Source organism: Mustela erminea, chromosome 12 (genome assembly GCF_009829155.1).
Source record: "Mustela erminea isolate mMusErm1 chromosome 12, mMusErm1.Pri, whole genome shotgun sequence".
Lineage (NCBI taxonomy): Eukaryota > Metazoa > Chordata > Mammalia > Carnivora > Mustelidae > Mustela > Mustela erminea.
This window is the reverse complement of record NC_045625.1, coordinates 9,236,754-9,257,723: the sequence shown is the minus strand read 5'-3', so window position 1 is coordinate 9,257,723 and position 20,970 is coordinate 9,236,754. Positions and strand designations below refer to the sequence as shown.

The 20,970-nt window shown below is 37.3% G+C and overlaps 2 protein-coding genes across 3 annotated transcripts in view; one reads left to right on the top strand and one right to left on the bottom strand.

Moving 5' to 3' along the window:
* PBX3 (PBX homeobox 3) overlaps window positions 1–20,970 on the top strand; it is a 214,428-nt gene that overhangs the window by 53,704 nt on the left and 139,754 nt on the right. The window lies entirely within an intron of this gene.
* LOC116569852 (60S ribosomal protein L27a-like) lies at window positions 4,406–4,882 on the bottom strand. Its single transcript, XM_032306236.1, has one exon. It carries the CDS (start codon window positions 4,856–4,858, stop codon window positions 4,421–4,423), a length of 438 nt encoding a protein of 145 aa, XP_032162127.1. The 5' UTR covers window positions 4,859–4,882; the 3' UTR covers window positions 4,406–4,420.

The window sequence follows — 20,970 nt, the reverse complement described above, 5'->3', positions numbered from 1 at the left end:
GCATTAGGCTCCCTGCTCAGCAGAGAGTCTGCTTCTCCTTCTCCCTCTGCCCCTCACTCTGCTTGTGCTCGCTCTCTCTCTTTCACATAAATAAATAAAATCTTTTAAAAAAAGATTGTTAGATTGTTTCTTCAACTGGATAGTAGGTACAATGGCTGGTGGTTGCTTATTATTTTTATGCCATTCATATACTTCATTGAAATATAATTCACATACCATGCAATTCACACATTTAAAGTATGTAACTCACTGGTTTCCATTATATCCTCAGAGTTGTGCAACCATCACCACAATTTTAGAACACCTTTATCACCCCAAAAACAATCCTACTTGTTAGCAGTTACTTTTTTTTTTTAAGACTTTATTTTTTATTTGACAGACAAAGATCACAAATAGGCGGGGAGGCAGGAGGAGAGAGGAGGAAGCAGGCCCCCGCTGAGCAGAGAGCCCAACACGGGGCTCGATCCCAGGACCCCGAGACCACCACCCAAGCCGAAGGCAGAGGCCTTAACCCACTGAGCCACCCAAGCGCCCCTAGCAGTAACTTTTCATTTTCCCCCACAACCTCAGCCCCAGGCAGCCACTAATATCCTTTCTATTTCTTTGAATTTGCTTATTCTGCATATTACACATAAATGGAATCATATAATATGCCGTCTTCTGTAACTAGCTTCTTTCATTTAGCAGAATGTTTTGAAGATTCATTCTTGTTGTCACTTGTATCAGCGCTTTCTTTCTTTCTATGGGCGAAAAATATTCCAGTGTATGGATAGAGCGTATTTTACATACCTACTCATCAGCTGATGGACAGTTAGGTTGTTTCCTCTTTTTGGCTCTTATAATATTGCTGCTATGAATATTTGTATGTAAGATTTCATATGGACATAATGTTTTTATTTCTCTTGAGTATATACCTGTGAGTGGAATTGATACCTAACTATGTTTAACCTTTTGAGGACTGCACCATTCTACATTCCTACTAGCAGTATACCATATGTATACTTTTTATGTGTGTGTGTGTGTGTGTGTGTGTGTGTGTGTGTGTTTAAAATATCTACTCAATACACTTTAATACTTTTCAAAACAAGACAGTAGGGACATTTGAAGTGACTAGCTGTCTTTTTGTCTTTAAGTACAGAAAAAGATAATGGAATGAGAAAATCTCCAAAGCTAAGGATTCTATCAGATGATGAAGTTTACTTTAACATTTGGAGCTCTGGATCACTGGATATCTCTAGAACGCTGGGTTGATTTGTGGAGGAAGGAAACTTTATCTTCAACAAAATTCCCATAATTTCTTCTAAACCTCTCCTCACTTACTCTCTTTTCGTTCTAGGTGCTTCCTGATTTTTGTACCATCCCTCTGGAGGCCTAGTTTTATAGATTCCCAAGTGACGCCTCCCTTCTCTTTGCTTTTGTAAAACTTTTCATTTTCTTAGTGTTTGTCTCTTAGAGGCAAGTATTCTATACTGACTTACTCTTTTTTTTAAAGATTTTATTTATTTGACAGAGATCACAAGTAGGCAGAGAAGCAGGCAGAGAGAGAGGAAGGGAAGCAGACTCCCAGCTGAGCGGAGAGCCCGATGCAGGCCTCAGTCCCAGGATCCCAGGATCATGACCTGAGCTGAAGGCAGAGGCTTTAACCCACTGAGCCACCCAGGTGCCCTAACTTACTATTTTTTCAAGACTCTATTTATTCGTCAGAGAGAAGGAGAGAGAGCACAAGCAGGGGAAGCAGCAGGCAGAGAGAGAAGCAGGCTTCCCGCCAATCAGGGAGCCCAATTCAGGGCTTGATCCCAGGACCCTGGGATCATGACCTGAGCCAAATGCAGAAACTTAACCGACTGAGCCATCTAGGCGTCCCTATACTAACTTACTATTGACTGATGTTAGGTTAGTGTTTTAGAATTTTCAGAGGATTTCCAATTTAAAAGATCATTTTGTTCAAAAGAATATACTTGGGTGCCTAGGTGGCTCCGTGGGTTAAGCTTCTGCCTTCAGCTCAGGTCATGGTCTCAGGGTCCTGGGATCGAGCCCCGAATCGGACTCTCTGCTTGGCAGGGAGCCTACTTCCTCTTCTCTCTTTGCCTGCCTCTCTGTCTACTTGTGATCTCTGTCTGTTAAATAAATAAATAAAATCTTTAAAAAAAAAAAAGAATAAACTTTATGATATAATGTTAAGCTTTCAGGGCAGGAGTGAGTCGGTGCATGTGTTCTGTGTGTGTTCGTTCGTATGTGTGTGGAAATAAATAGCTCTTTACAGTACCCAGTAAGCCATGCATGTAATTCTCTGTTCCTGATGAGGTCTCTTCACACTTCATTCTGACTATGCCTGACCCTACTTCTACTTGTGTTAAGTAGGCCTCTTTGGCCAGTTTTCAATGATCTCAGACTGTAGTGGACTTTTGGATATTTTTATATATGTAGTTACTCAGCATCTTTTAAACATCTGTCCTCTATTAGGGAAAATGCTACTTTTAGTTCTGTGTCTCCAAGCCAGAAAACCATTTCCTCACCTTTTTTTTTTAAATATTTTATTTATTTATTTGAGAGGGAGAACATAAGAGGGAGAGGGTCAGAGGGAGAAGCAGACTCCCCACTGTGCAGGGAGACCTGATCCCAGGACCTGGGATCATGACCTGAGCTGAAGGCAGACACGTAATGACTGAGCCACCCAAGTGCCCTCATCTTTTTTGAAGCCAGGGGTCAGGCATCTGATCCAGACCCAGCCAACTAGATGTAGTCATTTGAATTCAGGAGAGAAAAGTGTGAAGAAGATGGCACAGTATGGAATCTGTTCCTAACAAAAGTGTCAAAGCTGGCATAGATATTAGCTTTTGTGGGTGGCAAATGGTGGGGCTCGTAGTCACGCACCTTTACGTCTCAAGATGTGAGGTGTGGGGGCACCTGGGTAGCTCAGTGGGTTAAGCCTCTGCCTTCAGCTCAGGTCATGATCCCAGGGTCCTGAGATGGAGCCCCGCATCGGGCTCTCTGCTCAGCAGGGAACCTGCTTCCCTTCCTCTGTCTCTGCCTACTTGTGATCTCTGTCTGTCAAATAGATAAATAAAATAAAATTTTAAAAAAGAAATAGAAATGTTTAAAAAAGAAAAAAGATGTGAGGTGTGGTCTCTGTGCCTAGTGGCAGTCGTGCGTGAGGATTTGGGTGTTGCAAGTTACATAGGAATAGGCCCTCTGGAAAATTCTAAAAGCTCTGTAATATCTTTCAGAAATATCTCTTCTAATTAAACTAACTAGAATTGTCTCTATCTTTCTTGATTCCTTAAACTCTTTCTTAACTGATGGTTAAATCCTTATTTGGATGATAAACATGAGGTCCAGATCTTCCTTGGCTGGAGATAGAATGTTTGCCTAGTGGCTTCTTAATTGGCCTTTAAGAAAATATCTATGTTTGGGGTGCCTGGGTGGCTCAGTGGGTTAAGCCTCTGCCTTCGGTTCAGGTCGTGGCCTCAGGGTCCTGGGGTTGAGCCCTACATCGGGCTCTCTGCTCAGTGGGGAGCCTGCTTCTCCCCCCCACCCCCCCCACCGCCCTCTGCCTGACTCCCTGCCTACTTGTGATCTTTCTCTCCATCAAATAAATAAATAAAATCTTTAAAAAAAAAAAAAGAAAAGGGGGCACCTGGGTGGTTCAGTGGGTTAAAGCCTCTGCCTTCAGCTCAGGTCAAAATCTCAGGGTCCTGGGATCAAGCCCCTCATTGGGCTCTCTGCTCAGCAGGGAGCCTGCTTCCTCCTCTCTATCTCTGCCTGCCTCTTTGCCTACTTGTGATCTCTGTCTAATAAATAAATAAAATCTAAAAAAAAAAAAGAAAAGAAAATATGTTTTATGAACTATTGAAAGCATACAGAAAGTGACTAGTAAACAACCTCCAGCTCTATCAAAAATATCCATTTAGCTATATTTGCTTCAGGTCTTTTAAGGAAGTAAAACATTACAGATATAGTCTATTACTTGACTCTTTTCTCTTTCTTTCCTTTTTTTTTTTTTTTAAAGATTTATTTATTTATTTGACAGAGATCACAGTAGACAGAGAGGCAGGCAGAGAGAGAGAGAGGGAAGCAGGCTCCCTGCTGAGTAGGGAGCCCGATGCGGGACTCGATCCCAGGACCCTGAGATCATGACCTGAGCGGAAGGCAGCGGCTTAACCCACTGAGCCACCCAGGTGCCCATACTTGACTCTTTTCATTGACTAGGTTTGCTTTGTTGTTTTCCATCTACACACTTGAGTTTCACATTCACTTTCTATTATTTTAGTGGGTATCAACATGGTGCCTTACCCCAATGATTATTTAAGAGCCTTCAAAGTTTTTAGTCTCTTACCTTTTTTTTTTTTTTTTTTTTTTTTTTTTTAAAAAAAGCACTTGTTAGCATTTAATGAGCCTCTCCCCACAGGGCTTCAAGCTACTAGAACACAGGCGCCCCGACACCCTTGATCTTCTCCTCTGCTCTTCTACTGGAGAATTTGGCCTTCACGATGACAGGCTGTTTTGGGAGTTTCCCCTTTCCCAAAACTTTGTAGTAGCCCGATCGTACCACATCAATGATAGGAGCAGCTCCAGTCTTGTTTTTGGCGGCATGTACTCGTGTCTGCTCACTGACTAAGGTCCACAGTTTATCAAGGTTGACAGTTGGGCAGAAGCTCTGGTTCCTCTTTAAGTGGTAATGTCTCATACCAACTTTTCCAAAGTAACCTGGGTGATATTTGTCGAAGTTGATCCTGTGGTGATGCATGCCACCAGCATTACCCCGGCCTCCTGGGTGCTTCCGGTGCTTGCCGATGCGGCCGTGGCTGTGGCTCACATGGCCCTGAAGTTTCCGGGTCTTCCTCAGTCTGGAAGGCATGTCGGCAGCCCAGATGGAAAAGGGCAGTCTCTTACCTTTCTGATCAATACAAGGACTCGAAGGCTTTCAGTCTTCGCTCCTGTCCATCTTACACATAGGTATAGGTTGCAAGTAATGAAAACCCCAAGTACTGTCATTTAAGCAAATCAGGATTTCTTTTTTTTATATAACAGGAGACTCAGACTAATATAATTTAGTCAGCAACTCATTAATGTTGGGGCCATTTTCTCTGCAATTTTCATGGCCAGTGAAAGCCCTTAATAGGCTGTCTTCTGTGTCATTTTGACACATCTTCATTATTCCTTGAGCCATTCCTTACATTCGGGTCCATCAAGAGGTTCCAAACCATCTTATATTTTCCTTGCCCCAGCCTTGGAATCAGCCATATTCTCTAAGTATCCCTTGTTTCTTTTGGTGGAGAATGACATTTAGAAACCAAGATTTAGGGGCGCTTGGCTGTTTTAGTCGTTTAGTGTCTGCCTTTGGCTCAGGTCATGATCCCAGGGTCCTGGGATCGAGTCCCGCATCGGGCTCCCTGCTTGGTGGGAAGCCACTTCTCCCTCTCCCACTCTGCCTGCTTGTGTTCCCTCTCTCACTGTGTCTCTTGTCTGTCAAATAAGTAAGTAAAATCTTTAAAAAAAAGAAAAAGAAACTAAGATTTATGTATAAGGTTCATTCATTGCTATTGGGTGTTGCTGCTTCTGGGTCTCCTCAATGAAAAAAATGTAGGGAATACCCCCTCCAACACACACAACACATACATACACACACAATCAGAACAAATTTTAATCAATATCATATCTGTTTATCTAGAAAACCATGAATCTATTTCAACACTACAAAGTTCATTCCAATTTTCTCCTGTTTCATGTCTGTATCTCCCTTTTTTGCTAGTGTGAAATCTGGTTTCCATTAACGTAATATATTTAATTATTAGATCAGTCCTCCCTGATTATAACTAACCTCCTGTTACTGCTTGCCTCACCTTTCTAGTCTTATGTCCTCACCATCTTCTTACCCTTCTTAGGCTCTGGTACCATAGGATGGTTCAGTCCTCCTTTCCCCCTTCTATTCCTCTCACCCCACCGAAACCAGTGAATATTCTCTTCACCCCGAGCAGGCTTCCCACAGCCCATAGTAGGCTGCCATTGGTAAAGTATACAGATACTCTCCAAAACTTCCTTTGGGAACTGCCAACCCTTCGTTGAATGTGTTTACTTCTTTTCTTCCCTTCAGACATCTGCCTTGCTTAGCCCTACCTGAAACCTTTGTACTGAATTAAATAAATCCTTCTTTCATCTTCTCCTCCCTTCCTTCCCTCCCTTCTGTTGCATAGACACAGGTCGTCCTATCTTCAAGGGTACCACTGCGGATATTTTAGTCTTTTTTTCCCCTGTTTTTTGTTTGTTATATGCATTGTCTGTTTTTCCTCTTACCTGTATATTTTTCTGTTTGTTTTGGACTAGCTTTCATGTTAGGGACATTTCCTCAAATGTCTGGTGATTTTTATCTGCTTATTCATTTAGTCCTTTGGCTTTAAATATTAGTGTGCTGATATTTCCCAAAATTATATTGTCACTTTGATCCTCTCCCTGGAATTCTAGTTTCCTGCTCAGTATCTCCACTTGGATGTCTAATAAACATCAAAAATCAGCATATCCAAAATTGGGTTCTTGAATTTCTCTGTAAACTTTCCCTTCCTCATTTTAGTAAAGGCCAACATCACTCATCTAGTAGCTCAGGCCAGAAGCCCTGGGGACCTGTGATTTTTCTTTTTCTCTTACAGCCAGTATTCACTCCATCAGCAGGATCACTTGTTTTTTAAAAATCAGATTCTGAAAGGTCAAGAAGCAAAGACGTCTCAGTAGCAATGTGCACGACTACTACCTAGGTCTTAGTCTTTAATACCACTCCCAACTAAAAACCAAGGACCTTGGAGAACTGGCTGATTCTAGGGCTGGGGCAGGTAGGTGTAAGACAATCCTGGAGATCTTTTTATGCAAGGATATTTGGAAATGCTGAAAAAGATGATTAGGACATGTCACAAGGACATAGGAGCCAGTCTGGAGAGTTTCCACTTGCCAAATCTGGGACGGTTTGAGCTCCAAAATAGTTAAATACAGAAATGAATTATAAACCATTGGAAAAAATAAAAATTCATGAATCAGTACTAATCAGGGACAGATAGATAAATAAATAAATGGGTGAAGAGGGAGAGCTCTTAACAGTCAAATGCAGAGACCAACTGGTAAGTGTGGAAAGACTAGAGTTGGAAAATCATCTTTTCATAATGTTTATAGTTAAGAGTGGATCAGGCAAGAATCATCAACAAATTTTAATATAGGGGGGAATTTTGTTTAGGAGTAGAATATTTGTGGTCATAAAGTGTCTTCTCAGAGATTTAGTGACAAGGAGAAAAAATAACACTAGTAGTCCAGCATAGAAATTAGACAATACTTTGACCAGGTGATCAAATTAACAGCATTAGTAAGGGACAGATGGACATTCTGTGCCTCCAGATGTGATACCGTGAGAAGATTACAACATCACCCATGCATCACTGGGAATACATAATCTAATCATGAGGAAATGTCAGACAAACCCTAAATGAGAAACATTCTAATTTTAAAATGGGGGGAGAGGACTTTATTCTTCAAAAATGTCAGTGTCCTAGGTGTTCTAAAAATGTTCCAGGTTAAAGGAACCTAAAGAGTTTGGGAGCTAAATGTAGGATCCAATCCTAGACTGAATCCTGAGATGGAGGGTATAAAATGCTAGGACATTATTGGGTCAACTGACAAAATTGGAGTATAAACAGTAGATTAGATAAAAGCATTGTATCATGTTAAGTTTACTGAAGTTGATCACTGTGATTGTGTAAGAGAATATTGCATTTTTATGAAATATTGAATGTTTAGGGGGAAAGAACCATGATATATGTAACCTACACTCAAGTGGTTCAAAAAGAAAATTTGTGTATATAAGTGTGTGTTTGTGTGTGTGTGTGTCCATGCATGCATGTATGTACTTGATAGGAGTAAAGTGTTGATAATAGGCAAATGGCTGAATCTGGTAATGGATGTATGAGTGCTCTTTGTACTATTTTTGTTTGCTACCTTTTTTATAAGTTTGAGATTATTAAAAGCAAAAACAAAAGCATAACCCACATCTTACTCTTTTTCACTTCTTCCTCCTTTTGTCAGGCAACCTTTATGTCTTGCTTTGACCACTCCAATGGCCTTCCTGCCGATCTCTCTGCTTCCATCCATGCTACCATTTCTTCACACAACTGGCAAAGTGATTTTTTCAAAGCATAAATCAGATAATATCACTCCTCTTCTCACAGCTTACCATTTTACCTGAAATAAAAATTTAGTCCGTAACTAGAGTCTTCAAGGCCTGTGTGCTGTGGCCTACTTCAGCCTCTCTGATATTATCTCCCATCACTCTGTGCCACTCATTTTGCTCCAGCTGCACTGGCCTCTTCGTGTTTCTCCAGTAGGCCAAATGTAGTCTTCTTTCAGGGGTTTTATACTTGCTCTGCTCTCTGCCTGGAACACTCTTTATTCAGATAGCTGTGTGGTTCCCACCCTTCCTTCTGGCCTGTGCTGGAATCTATCCTCATAAGAGACCCTCTTCCTGACATACTGAGTTAAAACAACATTCCTCCTTCCCCTGCCCCATTACACTCTATTCTCCATCCCTGCTTTATTTCTACTTCTGTTATATATGCTGCCTTTGTATATTGTCTTTATTCTTTTTAGAATGTAAGCTCCTTGAGAGAGGGACTTTGTTTTGTTCATTACTGTATCCCACTGCTTACAACAGTGCCTGACACATAGTAGGCTCTCAGTAAATGCTTGAGAATGGAAGAATAAGCTTCCACGCACTTAAAAGCTGGTTGAAAATTGACTGTGTGTGAGTGGAGCTTCTTGGTTTTGGTAGTTTTTGTTGCAGAATGGTGGGTTTAGTTCTACACCATTGTGTAGATCCAGCTGTCAGATCTGCGTCTCTTAGGTTGGTCAGTTCCTCTGAGAGATTTGTATGAATATCCTACTAGAAAGGAAGAGAAGAAAGTGGGGTTGTCTGTAGGTCCGGTTCCTGATGTTCTGGGAACAAAATGGGGCTCTTTCTTGTCTGTTTTCATGCTCTTTCTTCTTGGAGATTTGTGTGCTCCCCCTCCCCTTTTATCATCCTTGTGGTAGGATTTCAGTTAGGAGTGGAGGCAAACAAGTGTGTTCATTTCATCAATCCAATTGGTTCTTTCAATAGGAAGACCTCTTATATCACAACTAAGAGGACTCCTGCTTGTTCTTGTATGATATTAGACAACTACAGTTGACTTGGGAACTGACATTAAGTCATGCCTGTCAATTGAGAGGAGAACTTTTCAAGTGAGCGTGTTTTAGCCACTAGCCACTTGTGGTGATTAAGGACTTAAAATGTGGCTTGTTTGAATTGAGGTGAGCTATGATTGTAAAATACACACCAAGTTTAAAAAACTGAAAACAGCATAAAATATCTCATGAATAGTTTTAGAATATTGACTACATGTTGAAATGATAATATTTTGGATATGTTGAATTTGTATGTTATTAAAATTAATTTTATCTATTTCTTTTTACTTTTTCAAACTTCACTATTAGAAATTTAAAATGACCTGTATGGATTGCATTATAATTCTTCTGGACAGCACTGCTGTAGAGTCTAACAACTAAGGCAAACATATTTGTCAATAGTGGTCCTGGATCCTAGAAAGCCATGAAAGGATCAAAATTAGCAGATAGAATTTGTCCCCCAAGGATGGACACTTTCATTTTTGACCTTGCTGTTATGGTACTTCTATATACTTTAGGAAGAGCTATTGCCTTTGTTAGCTTTTAACTTTATATAGATTTGAACTTGCCACTTTGGTCCTTCACCTTTTTTTGAATGCTAAATTGCTAGTAAAATTCTAGAACAGACCAGAATAGATCCACATATTCCCAAACTATACTCTTTTATTTAAGAGTAGTGCTGTAACCTAGATATACTTGGCTCCCAGGATTTTTAGTCCTATAGAGTAATTCCAGAAGGCATGAATAGTCTAAAAGTGTTCTTTTTTCACAAATGTAGGCACTTCTTCTAATTGCCTGAAAACAACATATAGCATATAGAAAGACCTACGAGCTGAAACAGAAATGGAGACTACTTACTCCCTTTTGAGTGCCCAATGAGTAATATTCATGATTATTGACTAGTAGTGGATCAATTTGGCCTTAAAGCCCAATTGATCACACTAGTATTCTTACAGCTGTATTGGACTTTTACATCTCCACAGAGGCACAGATTATAGTCTGTTTGGCATTCATTTTTAATTTTATGAAGAGTGTTTCAAATTAAAACCTCCTATCAGATCACTCTCCCTCCTCTGAGACATTAATGTGGTCCTTATATAATTAAGCCATCCACCATTCAAGCCGATTAACAACTTCCAGAATAGGAATTTGAGGTTGAAAACACTATTCCCCATTGCCATTCTTCAGCCTGAAGGATTAGGGAATTACAGCCCCTCGTTTCTGACTCATCTTTTATCAGAGCGCTGAAAGATAAAATCATTCTTATTTCTCACTTCCATTCCTTTTTCCTTACTTGTGTGCTTAGGAAGATAATTTTTTCCTCAAGACTTGAAGAATTATGTCTTTTTTTCTAAAGGTTGAAAGACTTCAGAGTAGGTAGCCAGATTTTATGTCCCCCAGGCTAACTTTCTGGGTCAGTCCATTTTCAAAAGAATCTTTTTCAAATAGTTAGCAGATAATTTTAATATAAAAGTACTCTCCCTACACAGTTGAAAAAATTCTGTAGCCTCTTCTCTATCCTTCCCATAGTCTCACTCTTTAGAGAGCGTATTTCATTTCATCTATCTGATTACCTACCTTATTTCTAAACTAAGTATGTAGTTTTTTTCATGGTGAACTATTTGGTTTATTTATACTATCTCCTACCTCCTTTCCTCCACTTCGTCTCCAGTTTCATAAGTTATAGTTATTATTTTTAGTTCTGCTACAGGTTATTTTTCCACCATGAATAATCTGTTCTCTAACTTTGATTCCATCAACATTAGGTTGTCTTTCTTGACTTTCATTATGTAATATGAGGAAGTTAGTCTCCCCTCCTCATTAGTATCCCCTCCTTTTACATTTTAATTTTTGGAAAACAATTGTCTGGCTTTATCCCAGGGGCAAAAGATATTCTTTGCAGTGGCTAAGTATGTGTTGGAAACTGGGAGGGACCAAATGGCCCAGGTGTTACATCTTTTAATTTACTGCCCCATTTCCCATTGCTGCTCTCTATCCAAGCTTTGGGCATCTCCCAGTCTTTACTGGGAAAACAGACTCCTACTTCCACTGCAACTCTTTCTCATTATTTAATCTGGGTTTTCTCCACTATGGTGTATTTCTCAGTGCAGTCTCATTTGCTATTTGTCTTCCAGAAATTTATCAAAATCTGGTCTTCTGCAGCCCCTCCTCCCTTCTCAGTGGATTTATACCCTTTGCTATCCTATCAGTGGGAATTTGGAAGGGAAGGGGGGAGATTGACACACATGTGCTCTGTGGGCTATCGTGAACCAGAGAGATCTAAAAGTAATAGATGTTTTTTTCAGTTATCTTAAGTTGCTCTTGAATATTGTTATGGTTCTTTTATACTGTTCAGAGTGCTTTTATATAATCTATTTAGCCCTCATGACAACCTTTGATGTAGGTGGGACATGCATTTTTCTTGTTTTACAAAATAGGAAACTAGGATTAGAGCTGCTAATTAAGGGATTTACCTAAGGTCACTTGCTTAAGTAAGTTGCAAACTGGAATAAAGATTAGAGCCGGAATCTTCCCAAACATGGTCCAGTTAGCTCTATTTTTATTATATTAGTTTTAACTGGGTGCAGGGTTTATCACTGTCCTCAAGTTTTCAATCTTTCCTTTGTCTCTCTCCTCCTTCCTCCCTCCATAGTCTTTGTGCCTTATCATCTTTGAAATAGATCTCCATTCTCTTTACCAGCTCTTTAATTCTCTGTCTTCTTTTAATGTCTCATTTTTTAGATTAACAGATGGTTGGGCTTTTGGGGCAATTTTTGGAAAAAAAGCCAAATGAAAAAATTATCATTTTTCTGCAGGTTAATATACCTGTTCATGTGTAGCTGCCCTTCACCTGTTAAGTGAAAAACAACCTTTTTTAAAGGAAGATTTTATTTATTTATCTGACAGAGAGATCACAAGTTGGCAGAGAGGCAGGCAGAGAGAGAGAGGGAAGCAGGCTCCCCGCTGAGCAGAGAACCTGATGTGGGGCTCGATCCCAGGACCCTGAGATTATGTCCTGAGCCTGAAGGCAGAGGCTTAACTCACTGAGCCAGTCAGGTGCCCCAAAACTATTTTTTTAAAACTACATTTCCACTGAGTTTTCCATTCTTTCCAAAGTCCATCAGAAAACCAGAGTGAAGATTGTTCTGTGTTGCCTGGTATTATTAGTGCCAATATGTAAAGGTTACATGTAGACTTTATGTGTCAGTGTGACTGGTTTCTTTAAAGTAGTTTAGACATGCATTCTGGATATATAGCACATATTGCATTATAGGCACTTACTGTTTACTTGTCATACTTACTTACTAGCTAAAAATCAACCTGCAACAGATCATCAAGAGTATTTGTGTCCCATACTCAAAACACTATTCAAAGCTTTATTTTCCCAGAGGCTTTGGAGGTGGGCTAGAGGATACTTGTGTTTGATGTGATAATGTAATCTTCTTATAGAATTGACTAAGATGTGTGCCATAGATAGACCTCTTTTTTTTTTTTTTCCTGGAAGAAACACACACACACACACACACACACACACACAGAGTAACTTCATTGAAGCTATCTTTAGTGTCAGGTTTACTGAGTTGTACAACTCCAGATTGGACCATTTATAAAGTACTCTGTGAATGGTGCCTTCTAGAGTTGTGCCAAAAGGCAGCCCTACTAGACTTACCTAATTTAAGAATTCGTAGAATATAATTTAATGGAAACATTGTAAGTTTGAGAGTTCTTTTATTCAGCCTTAATTCTGTCAGTAACATCTTTTGTCTTATTTATTTTGTTATGCAAATTTTAAAGAGAACTGTTTACTAGGGGTGCCTGGACAGCTCTGTCAATTAAACATCTGCCTTTGGCTAAGGTCATGATTTCAGGGTCCTGGGATAGAGCCCGGTGTTGTGCTCCCTGCTGAGCAGGGAGTCTTTGCTTCTCCCTCTGCCTCCCCTGCAACTTGTGTACATGTGTGCACGCTCTCTCTCTCTCTCAAATAAATAAATAAAATCTTTTAAAAAAATACCATTTACTCTACTGCCCACTTACCTTACAGAGAAGATATAAGGATTGTTGGATTAAAAAAAATAATAATGGAGTTCCATGGAGATAAGGTCTTCTGACTATAGTGTGCCCTAGCTGTAGATGTTAAGTAGTACCAGAGTCCCTGCTTATAGCTATAAAATATTCTTATAGTTATAAAGTTTGAAAATGAGCATTACATACTTGTTATTATGTAGTCATACTTGTTTTTTTTTTAAGTTGTGCTTATACTTGTGGTTCACCTTTTTTCAAAGAGGAATTTTATTATTTGGTTCCATTGCATATACTAGCTTGTTTGAAATGTCATCAATTTGACAAAAACTTTCCTTAATCTTGGATTTTCCACTACGTAATTCCAAATCTAAAGCTAATGCTTTGCTTTTTAAATTTTCAAGAAAGTGTTGATCTTTATATTTTAACTGAAGTTTTTGATTCTAGCTATAATGCAAGAATTTGAAATATGTGGAAATAGGAAACATGCAAATATTATGGATTATCTTCCTTGTTTTAAGAAAAGGGTTTAGATGTAGATATTGACAAATCTTTATCCATGAATGTATACGTGTATCTAGTATAATCCTGTATATCTATTTTTAAACTGATTTCAGATAAAAGCTTTTAATTTGAAGTTAAAATATAGTATAAGAAAAGATTATGAAGTTTAAAACTTCTGAGCTTTTTTGTCACTGTTATCTTCTACATTTCATTAAGTGTTTTTTAAAATTATTTCCTGTGTAAGTTGTATTTTGCATTCTTCAAGGAGTAATGTAGAATTTGTACAGATTTCTGGAAAATGTAGTTTTAAAAACCCAAAAGAAATCTCTTCCCATTCATCATCTCATGCTCCTGTATCCCCTAGTGCCAGGCTTTACACGTAGGTACATAATAAATGTTTGCACCATACTCAGCTGAAGTTTTTACTATGGCATTGGAACGAGCCCTATGAAAGAGCAGAGAAAACAATCGACCACACTGGATGTGCAGCCCAAGCTATTGTGTAGCCTTGGGATGTACGACTCTGATTTTTTACTTTTAGGATTTTGAGAGTCCCTGGTTCCCGCCAGGCTTCCTGGCTATGCTTCACCCAAATTATTTGGCTGTGATGTTAAACAGGATGTTGGAGGCTGGGATTAAGGAGTGGCCAAAGATGCTTTTTCCATTTAGCACTCTTCCCCACTTTCAAATTAACTCCTTAGACCTTTAATAAAGGGGTTTTTAAAAGTAAGGCAAAACTTTGCCCTCTCCGTTACTAAACCTGTAGCATCTAGCAGTAGGAAAAAGTACAGTGGGACTTATTGGCACCATGGTGCAGAGCATTGAAGAATTCCATGTTGTGACAACACATCAAAATAAATTGCTGTCAACAGACCAAAACACCAAGTGCTGTGATTCTGTCTGACGTGTGAAGATTCAGACAGGCTGTCTTGACAAGTTGTGGTGGAGCACCTGCATTCGACAGAAGACAGTGATATAAATCTGATTTGCCTGATATGAAGCACCTAGATATAGTTAATGCTGGTGACAACAAGTCTGCATAAAATTTCCAAGACATGAATCTGGTTTTATTTTGCCTCTATTATGTGGTATTATTTTTTTGGTCACATTTTGATACTCACTTGGTTCCCACTTATGTTCATTGTTTGGCCTTGAAAGATAATTATAAATAATAAACCCCGAAAATTGTAACAAATTAAGGTTTAAGTCAGTCTTTTTTTTGGCGGGGGGGTTGTATTGCATAAGGCAATACCATTGCAGTTTCTCAAAGCAGAAGAAATGCAATGAAATTTTATTTTATACTAATCATAAAAGTAATCGTAGTTGAGGTTGTATTAATTTTGTAACTTACAGCCAAAATATTGAAAATAGTGGGTTAAAAGTCATGAGTTACTATAAATCTTCTCTCAAGCTGTATTTGGCTTTAAAGCCTCTAGAAGAGGTAAAATCATTGAATAGGTGGTTAATTTTTACCTTTCATTACCAATAAATGATAACTTTTTATAGTGCCAGCATATATCACAGCTCATTTAAGAATGTGTAGAACATACCGTAGCTCTGGAGTTTAATTATAGAACTTCCTACGAGCTTCTCTTTTTCAGTTCTTCATGTACCACAGATACTTCATTCTGACAGTGGTAAACTAGTAAGAAATGCATAGAGATAGAAATTTTAATTACGTTTTTCTAATTACATCTTAAGATTTAAGAGATGTTAACATTGGGCTTTCAGTTGGAAGAAAGAATCCTTTTAAAAGCAAAGGTTCTTAAAGAGGGTTCAGGTTACATTTCTGAAAAGTGAGGGCAATTTTATAAAATGGAAATGAAGACAAGGTAATGTTAATTGTCTTCTTTTCACTCTTTTATAGTAACTAACTTGTTTGTAGCATTCATGGTAGGACTTGTCATTGTCCAGGTACAGAAATCTATTTGGTTTTTCCTGGTTTCAAAGATGCTGTTTCTTACTTAACTAATTTTTATCTTTTGAAGATTAGTTTCAAATTATGGCCAATTGTTGCTCAGTGTTGAAAAACAGAGAGAAAGAATTCAGGTATTCCCCAAAGTTGAGAAAGCCTGAAAATCACACTGTCCACTATATAATTTTTAAAGGCATAAATTATTATTATTTTTTAAATTACCATTCATTCTTGACTCTATTGTTATTTTATCCCTTAAAGGCTGCTAATGAGAAATAGAGCCTCATTATGATTTTAAGGATGAGAAAGGAAGGCTTTTAATTAATGATATGTAAATGGTCTTGAATTGATTATGTTAGAATATCAAGAGAGATGGGTAGAAGCTGTGGTGTAATATATTTTAATTAAGAATTAATTAAAAATGATGGCAATTTCATAAAGCCTCACAGAAAATAGTGGAATTTACTTTCTGTCAGGAGTAAATTAGCCTGTGATTAAATAAAGGGCTTGCATTAATAGTGGAGTTATTTTTAAATTGTGCTATGAAGAATTATATAAATTTTCCTAAATAAGTAAAATTAAAGTTTAATATTTAAAGGTGGGTTGTAAACAGTAGCAGAGAATTGACATGCTTGCAAACCTAATATATTGTTCATTTGTTAGGGAAATTTTTAACCTCAGCATATACACTGTGTGCCTTTACAAAAATGGACTTGATCCTATTGTCTAGTCAGTGGTAGTATAAGGAGTACTCCTATCGGTAGTCTTAACAGTGTTTTTCCTTTAGGTTTAGTATGCAGAAGATCTGGGAAAGTTCTTTACTAATCACTTAAAATTATTTTTAAAGGAGGTATTCTTTGGTGGGGAGGGGGGCATGTTCTTCTCTAGAATTTAAAAACATTTCTTAGATACGGTTTTTCTTTGCAAATAATAATACTTTTACTGAAAGTGATAGCACCTCATACAGAATGCTAACTGGAGGTATTTCTTCGTGTTGAAACTTGATACTCCCTGAGCATGCTTTACATTCATATTTAAAAGGTGACATTACTTTTATGACCACAAATTTTCAGTTCAGGAAAGTTTTTAAAATGAGTCCGTTTGATTTTAACTTGGATTATAATTTGACTAGTAAAAGAAAGGCTGAATTATCTTATAAGTACATTTATTTCATTAATGTTTCCCCGTATACTTATGTAGGCTATCATCTCAGTGTTGTAGCTGATTGTATTGATTATTATTTAAAATTTCACGTAATACATTGTGACATTCTCAACTTTAATTCAGTACTTCATACTTACAAAATTCACATTAATGAGTAGTTGAATTTGGGGATTTTATAGATAAACTGTCTCAGCAGTTTTATTATTTGGGTGTACTTTGTTTATTTGTGTATGCTTTCTATATACTTGTGGGATTTTCGTTTTTTGCTAAGTAGCTAAAAAAATGAATTTTTCTTTGTTAGTAGCTGTTACCATTCACTGAGTCTCACGGCCTATGGGCAAATCATTTAGCAAGTACATTTCTTGCATGTGAAGGTTTATAGTACAGCCATGTTGTATGAAGCCACTGTGATGTTTGAAATTCAGAAATATAGGGGCATCTGGGTGGCTCACCTGTTAAGCATCTGCTTTCACCTAGGTCATGATCTTTGGGGTCCTGGGAGCCTGGTGTCAGGCTCCCTGCTTAGTGGGAAGCCTGCTTCTCCCTCTCCCACTTCCCCTGCTTTTGTTCCCTTTCTCGTTGTCCCTCTCTCTGTCAAATAAATAAAATCTTTAAAAAAATTTTTTAGAAATACAGTTGTGGGAAAGGGTAGGGGAGTGAACATTCCCTGGTTCCTTCTGCAAGTTTCTATCATTGCTGCTGATTATTAACATTTTCAAAATTTATCCCAGTCACTGTAGTATATAAAAATAGACACATTATTAAAAAAGTTGTCATGACTCTCTGTATTTACTTTTATTCACTTGTCTGTGTTACTCAGAAAATGGATTTTATACACCTCTGTGTGTTAATACTTTGTTACTTTTATCTTAATGTTGATTTTAAGTTGCAAACATAGTTTCAAAAAGACTGAACTTACGTAATGTTCATACTTTTTTTTAAAGGGCGAGATCATATTTTTTTGGTGATAATTTTAAAGACTTTTCTATGTTAGGTTTAGGGACAATTTTATATGTCACATGGTTCCTAAGATAGTTTTAGATGGCTCAATTGTCTATCAGTGCCTCAGAATTTCTGTCGTAGCTACTTAGGATCATTTTGCTTTTTAAGAGAAATTCAAAAGGATCCAGTACATTTTTATTTTGGAGTTTAGAAATAGAAAAGAATGGTAAGAGAATGAATGATAGATCCATTGGGAAACTTAAGAGATTTGGGAGACATTATAATTAGAGAAAAGAAGATTAAAAAGGGTTGAAGAATTTTTGTAAGATCAATGCTAAGTACTTGGTTTCTGTATATTATTTTTTCTTTCGTTAAAATATAATTTTACTATTACCACTATTACTTTTCCTTTGTACTTTATACTTAATTCTATCTTTAATAACAGAAGTTGAAACATAAGGAGGTGACCTTAAAATGAAAGCAGTACAGATTTTGGTTGACTTTGTGGAAGAGCTGCTTGACCATTAGTGTGAAAGAGACTTCTTCAGTTTGTGAGACTGTATCTGTTGGTTTCTTTTGGAAATGTGCTAGGTATGCCTGTAATCAAGGATCTTGAAGCTCCCTCTAGGGCCCTCCATTTCTGTCATCCCATGTTCCTGTATTGATCCCGTATTTGCAAGGAAGGTATGCCTTTAATTTCATGAGAATGAAATATCCTAATTAATTTGTGCTTGGCACAGGACACAAAGGCTTCTTGTTGTTGTTTTCCTAGTGGTAATCTCAAAGGTATATTTTAGGTCTAGTGAATCAGGCCTTCCTCATTTATAAGGGTATTTACAAGGTCTCAAAAGATAATATATAGACCTATTGTGACCGAATTTAAATTAGAATCTATATGATGATTTAAATTTGTCTAAAGATTTTTACTTTTACTTTTTAATCATCATTATTTTCTAGAGAAAGGGAGAAAATTAAATTTCCAAGAATCCCTGGTCTCAACTTTGCTTTCTGTACCTCCAGCTGGTGTAATGTAACCGCACTCAGTACCATTTATTAAGAACTTGCTATTTGCCAGGCCTTGTGAAAAGTGCCTTACATGTATTCCTTTAATCTTCATATCAACTCTGATGTAGGTCATTGGTTCCCAAACATTATGATTTCAGGACCACTTTCCATGCTACACAGAATTATTGAGAACCATAGAGTTCTTTTGCTTTTGTGGGTTAATTTATCTCAATATTTACTACATTAGAAAGTTCTAAAATTTTATTAGTTTACTGTAGAGTAGCAATAATAAACTGATTGTGTTTTGACATAAATAACATTTTAAAAGTAAACACAATTTGTAGTTTCCAAAAGAAAACAATTAGTTAGATGAGTGCCGTTGTCTTGTGATTTTTGCAGATCTCTCAATGTCTGGCTTCAGTAGTCTTATATTTACTCTGCGTTCAGTCTGTTGTGATCTACACTTCATGAAGCCCCTTGTAAACTTAATTGTATACTCATGGGCAAGTAAGAATGTAAAGGGAGACAACATCTTAGTAATATTGTGAAAATAGTTTTGACCTTGCCCGATCTCTGAGGGTGCCTTAGGGGCCCCAGGGTCCCTGGGCCACACTTTGAAAACCTCTGATTAAGTATTATCGTTTTACAAGTAAATATAACTGTTTACTTCTGGTGTGCTGTACTGCAGCAGATACCCATTTTTTCTGCCTTATTTGGTCTGTTTTTCAGAGGATCAATCCATGATTGTGATATTGCCAAGTTTAATCTAGTAGTTTACCTTATTTTGCTAGAATATCCTGTAACTCTATTTAATATTGCATTGGGAGACAAACTTTCTAAACGTTAACTGTGGCTGGCAGTTTCAACTAGTTCAGTTCTAGCATAGTATCTTTGAATGAGAAGGGCATTGACATTAATATTTAACTAGTTCCAAAAGTTAGAGCATTTAATTCTGGGGAAAAAACTGCTCAAGTTGACTATAGGGCCGAGATTCTAGCCTCATAAATTCCTTTATTCATCACAATCTTAGAAATTTCAGGAATGATTTTTTACCTAATTGACAATTTCCTGGCTCAAATCCTTCATGTGTAGGATTCTTTATTTGAAAGAAAGAAAGAAAGAGAGAAAGAAAAAAGCTTTCTTATTTGAAGTCCAAATTATTTAGTTGCTGTTCTCATATCTTAATTATTTGTCCTGAATAATAGGAGTAACCTTCCTCTTTCCTCAAAATGTTTTTATGTGAGATTTGAGACAGGATTGAAAGTCAGATATCATAAGTGCTTGGTGACTTTAGCTTGTGTAGAGTATTCACCGATTAATGTAGGGTCATTGGTGATTAGGGGAATCTTTCCTTTGAAAAAATATCTATGATTATAAATGCTACAAAAACATCATAATGGTAATATCAGTGCTAAGTATTTAGACAGTTGAACTTATTGTGTGAAGACCTTATTGGGAAGAATAGATTGCTCTGTCCTTCAATTATGGGCATAATTTTAACCTAACAAAATTATGCAGTGTATAAATGAATGCATTTGAATGAGGTATTGGTAGAAATTCTGAAGTAAATGGCCATGTAGGGTATATGTAATTTTTATATTTTAATTTTTAATTATGAAATATTTCAAGCATAGTCTCTTCTGCTAAATTTAATAAGTGTTAGCATTTTGGCATATCTGCTTCAGATATTTAATAAGAAATAAACCCAGTTACGTATGGTTGAAGATTTCCCATACCTTCAGCCCACACTAACTTTCCTACCTACACAAAAGCAGTGTTTATCTTACAGCTAGTGCATATGCTTCTCATTTGCATTTAAAAAAACCTTATCTATGTGTTAATAAATAATACTTAGTATTTTTAGCATTGATATAAATAATATACAGTGCATATTGTATATATAAATTATATGTGTGTATATAATATAATGTATATTGGATATATATAATGTATATATTGTTTTATATCTTGTTCTTTTCCCTCACCATTGTTTTCTGAGTGTATGCAATTTGATACCTGTGGATCGATTTCATTCATTTTAACTGCTTTTATAGTATTCCATTGTGCACATAAACTTCATATACATTTCGTTGTTGGTGGACACTTAAATTGTTTCCAAAGTTTTGTTATTATAAATATGCTTACACATTTATTCTTGTCCACGTGCAAGAACTTCTTTGAGGTGTACACCTGTAAATAAAAATGTTGGGTTATATGGGGTGCCT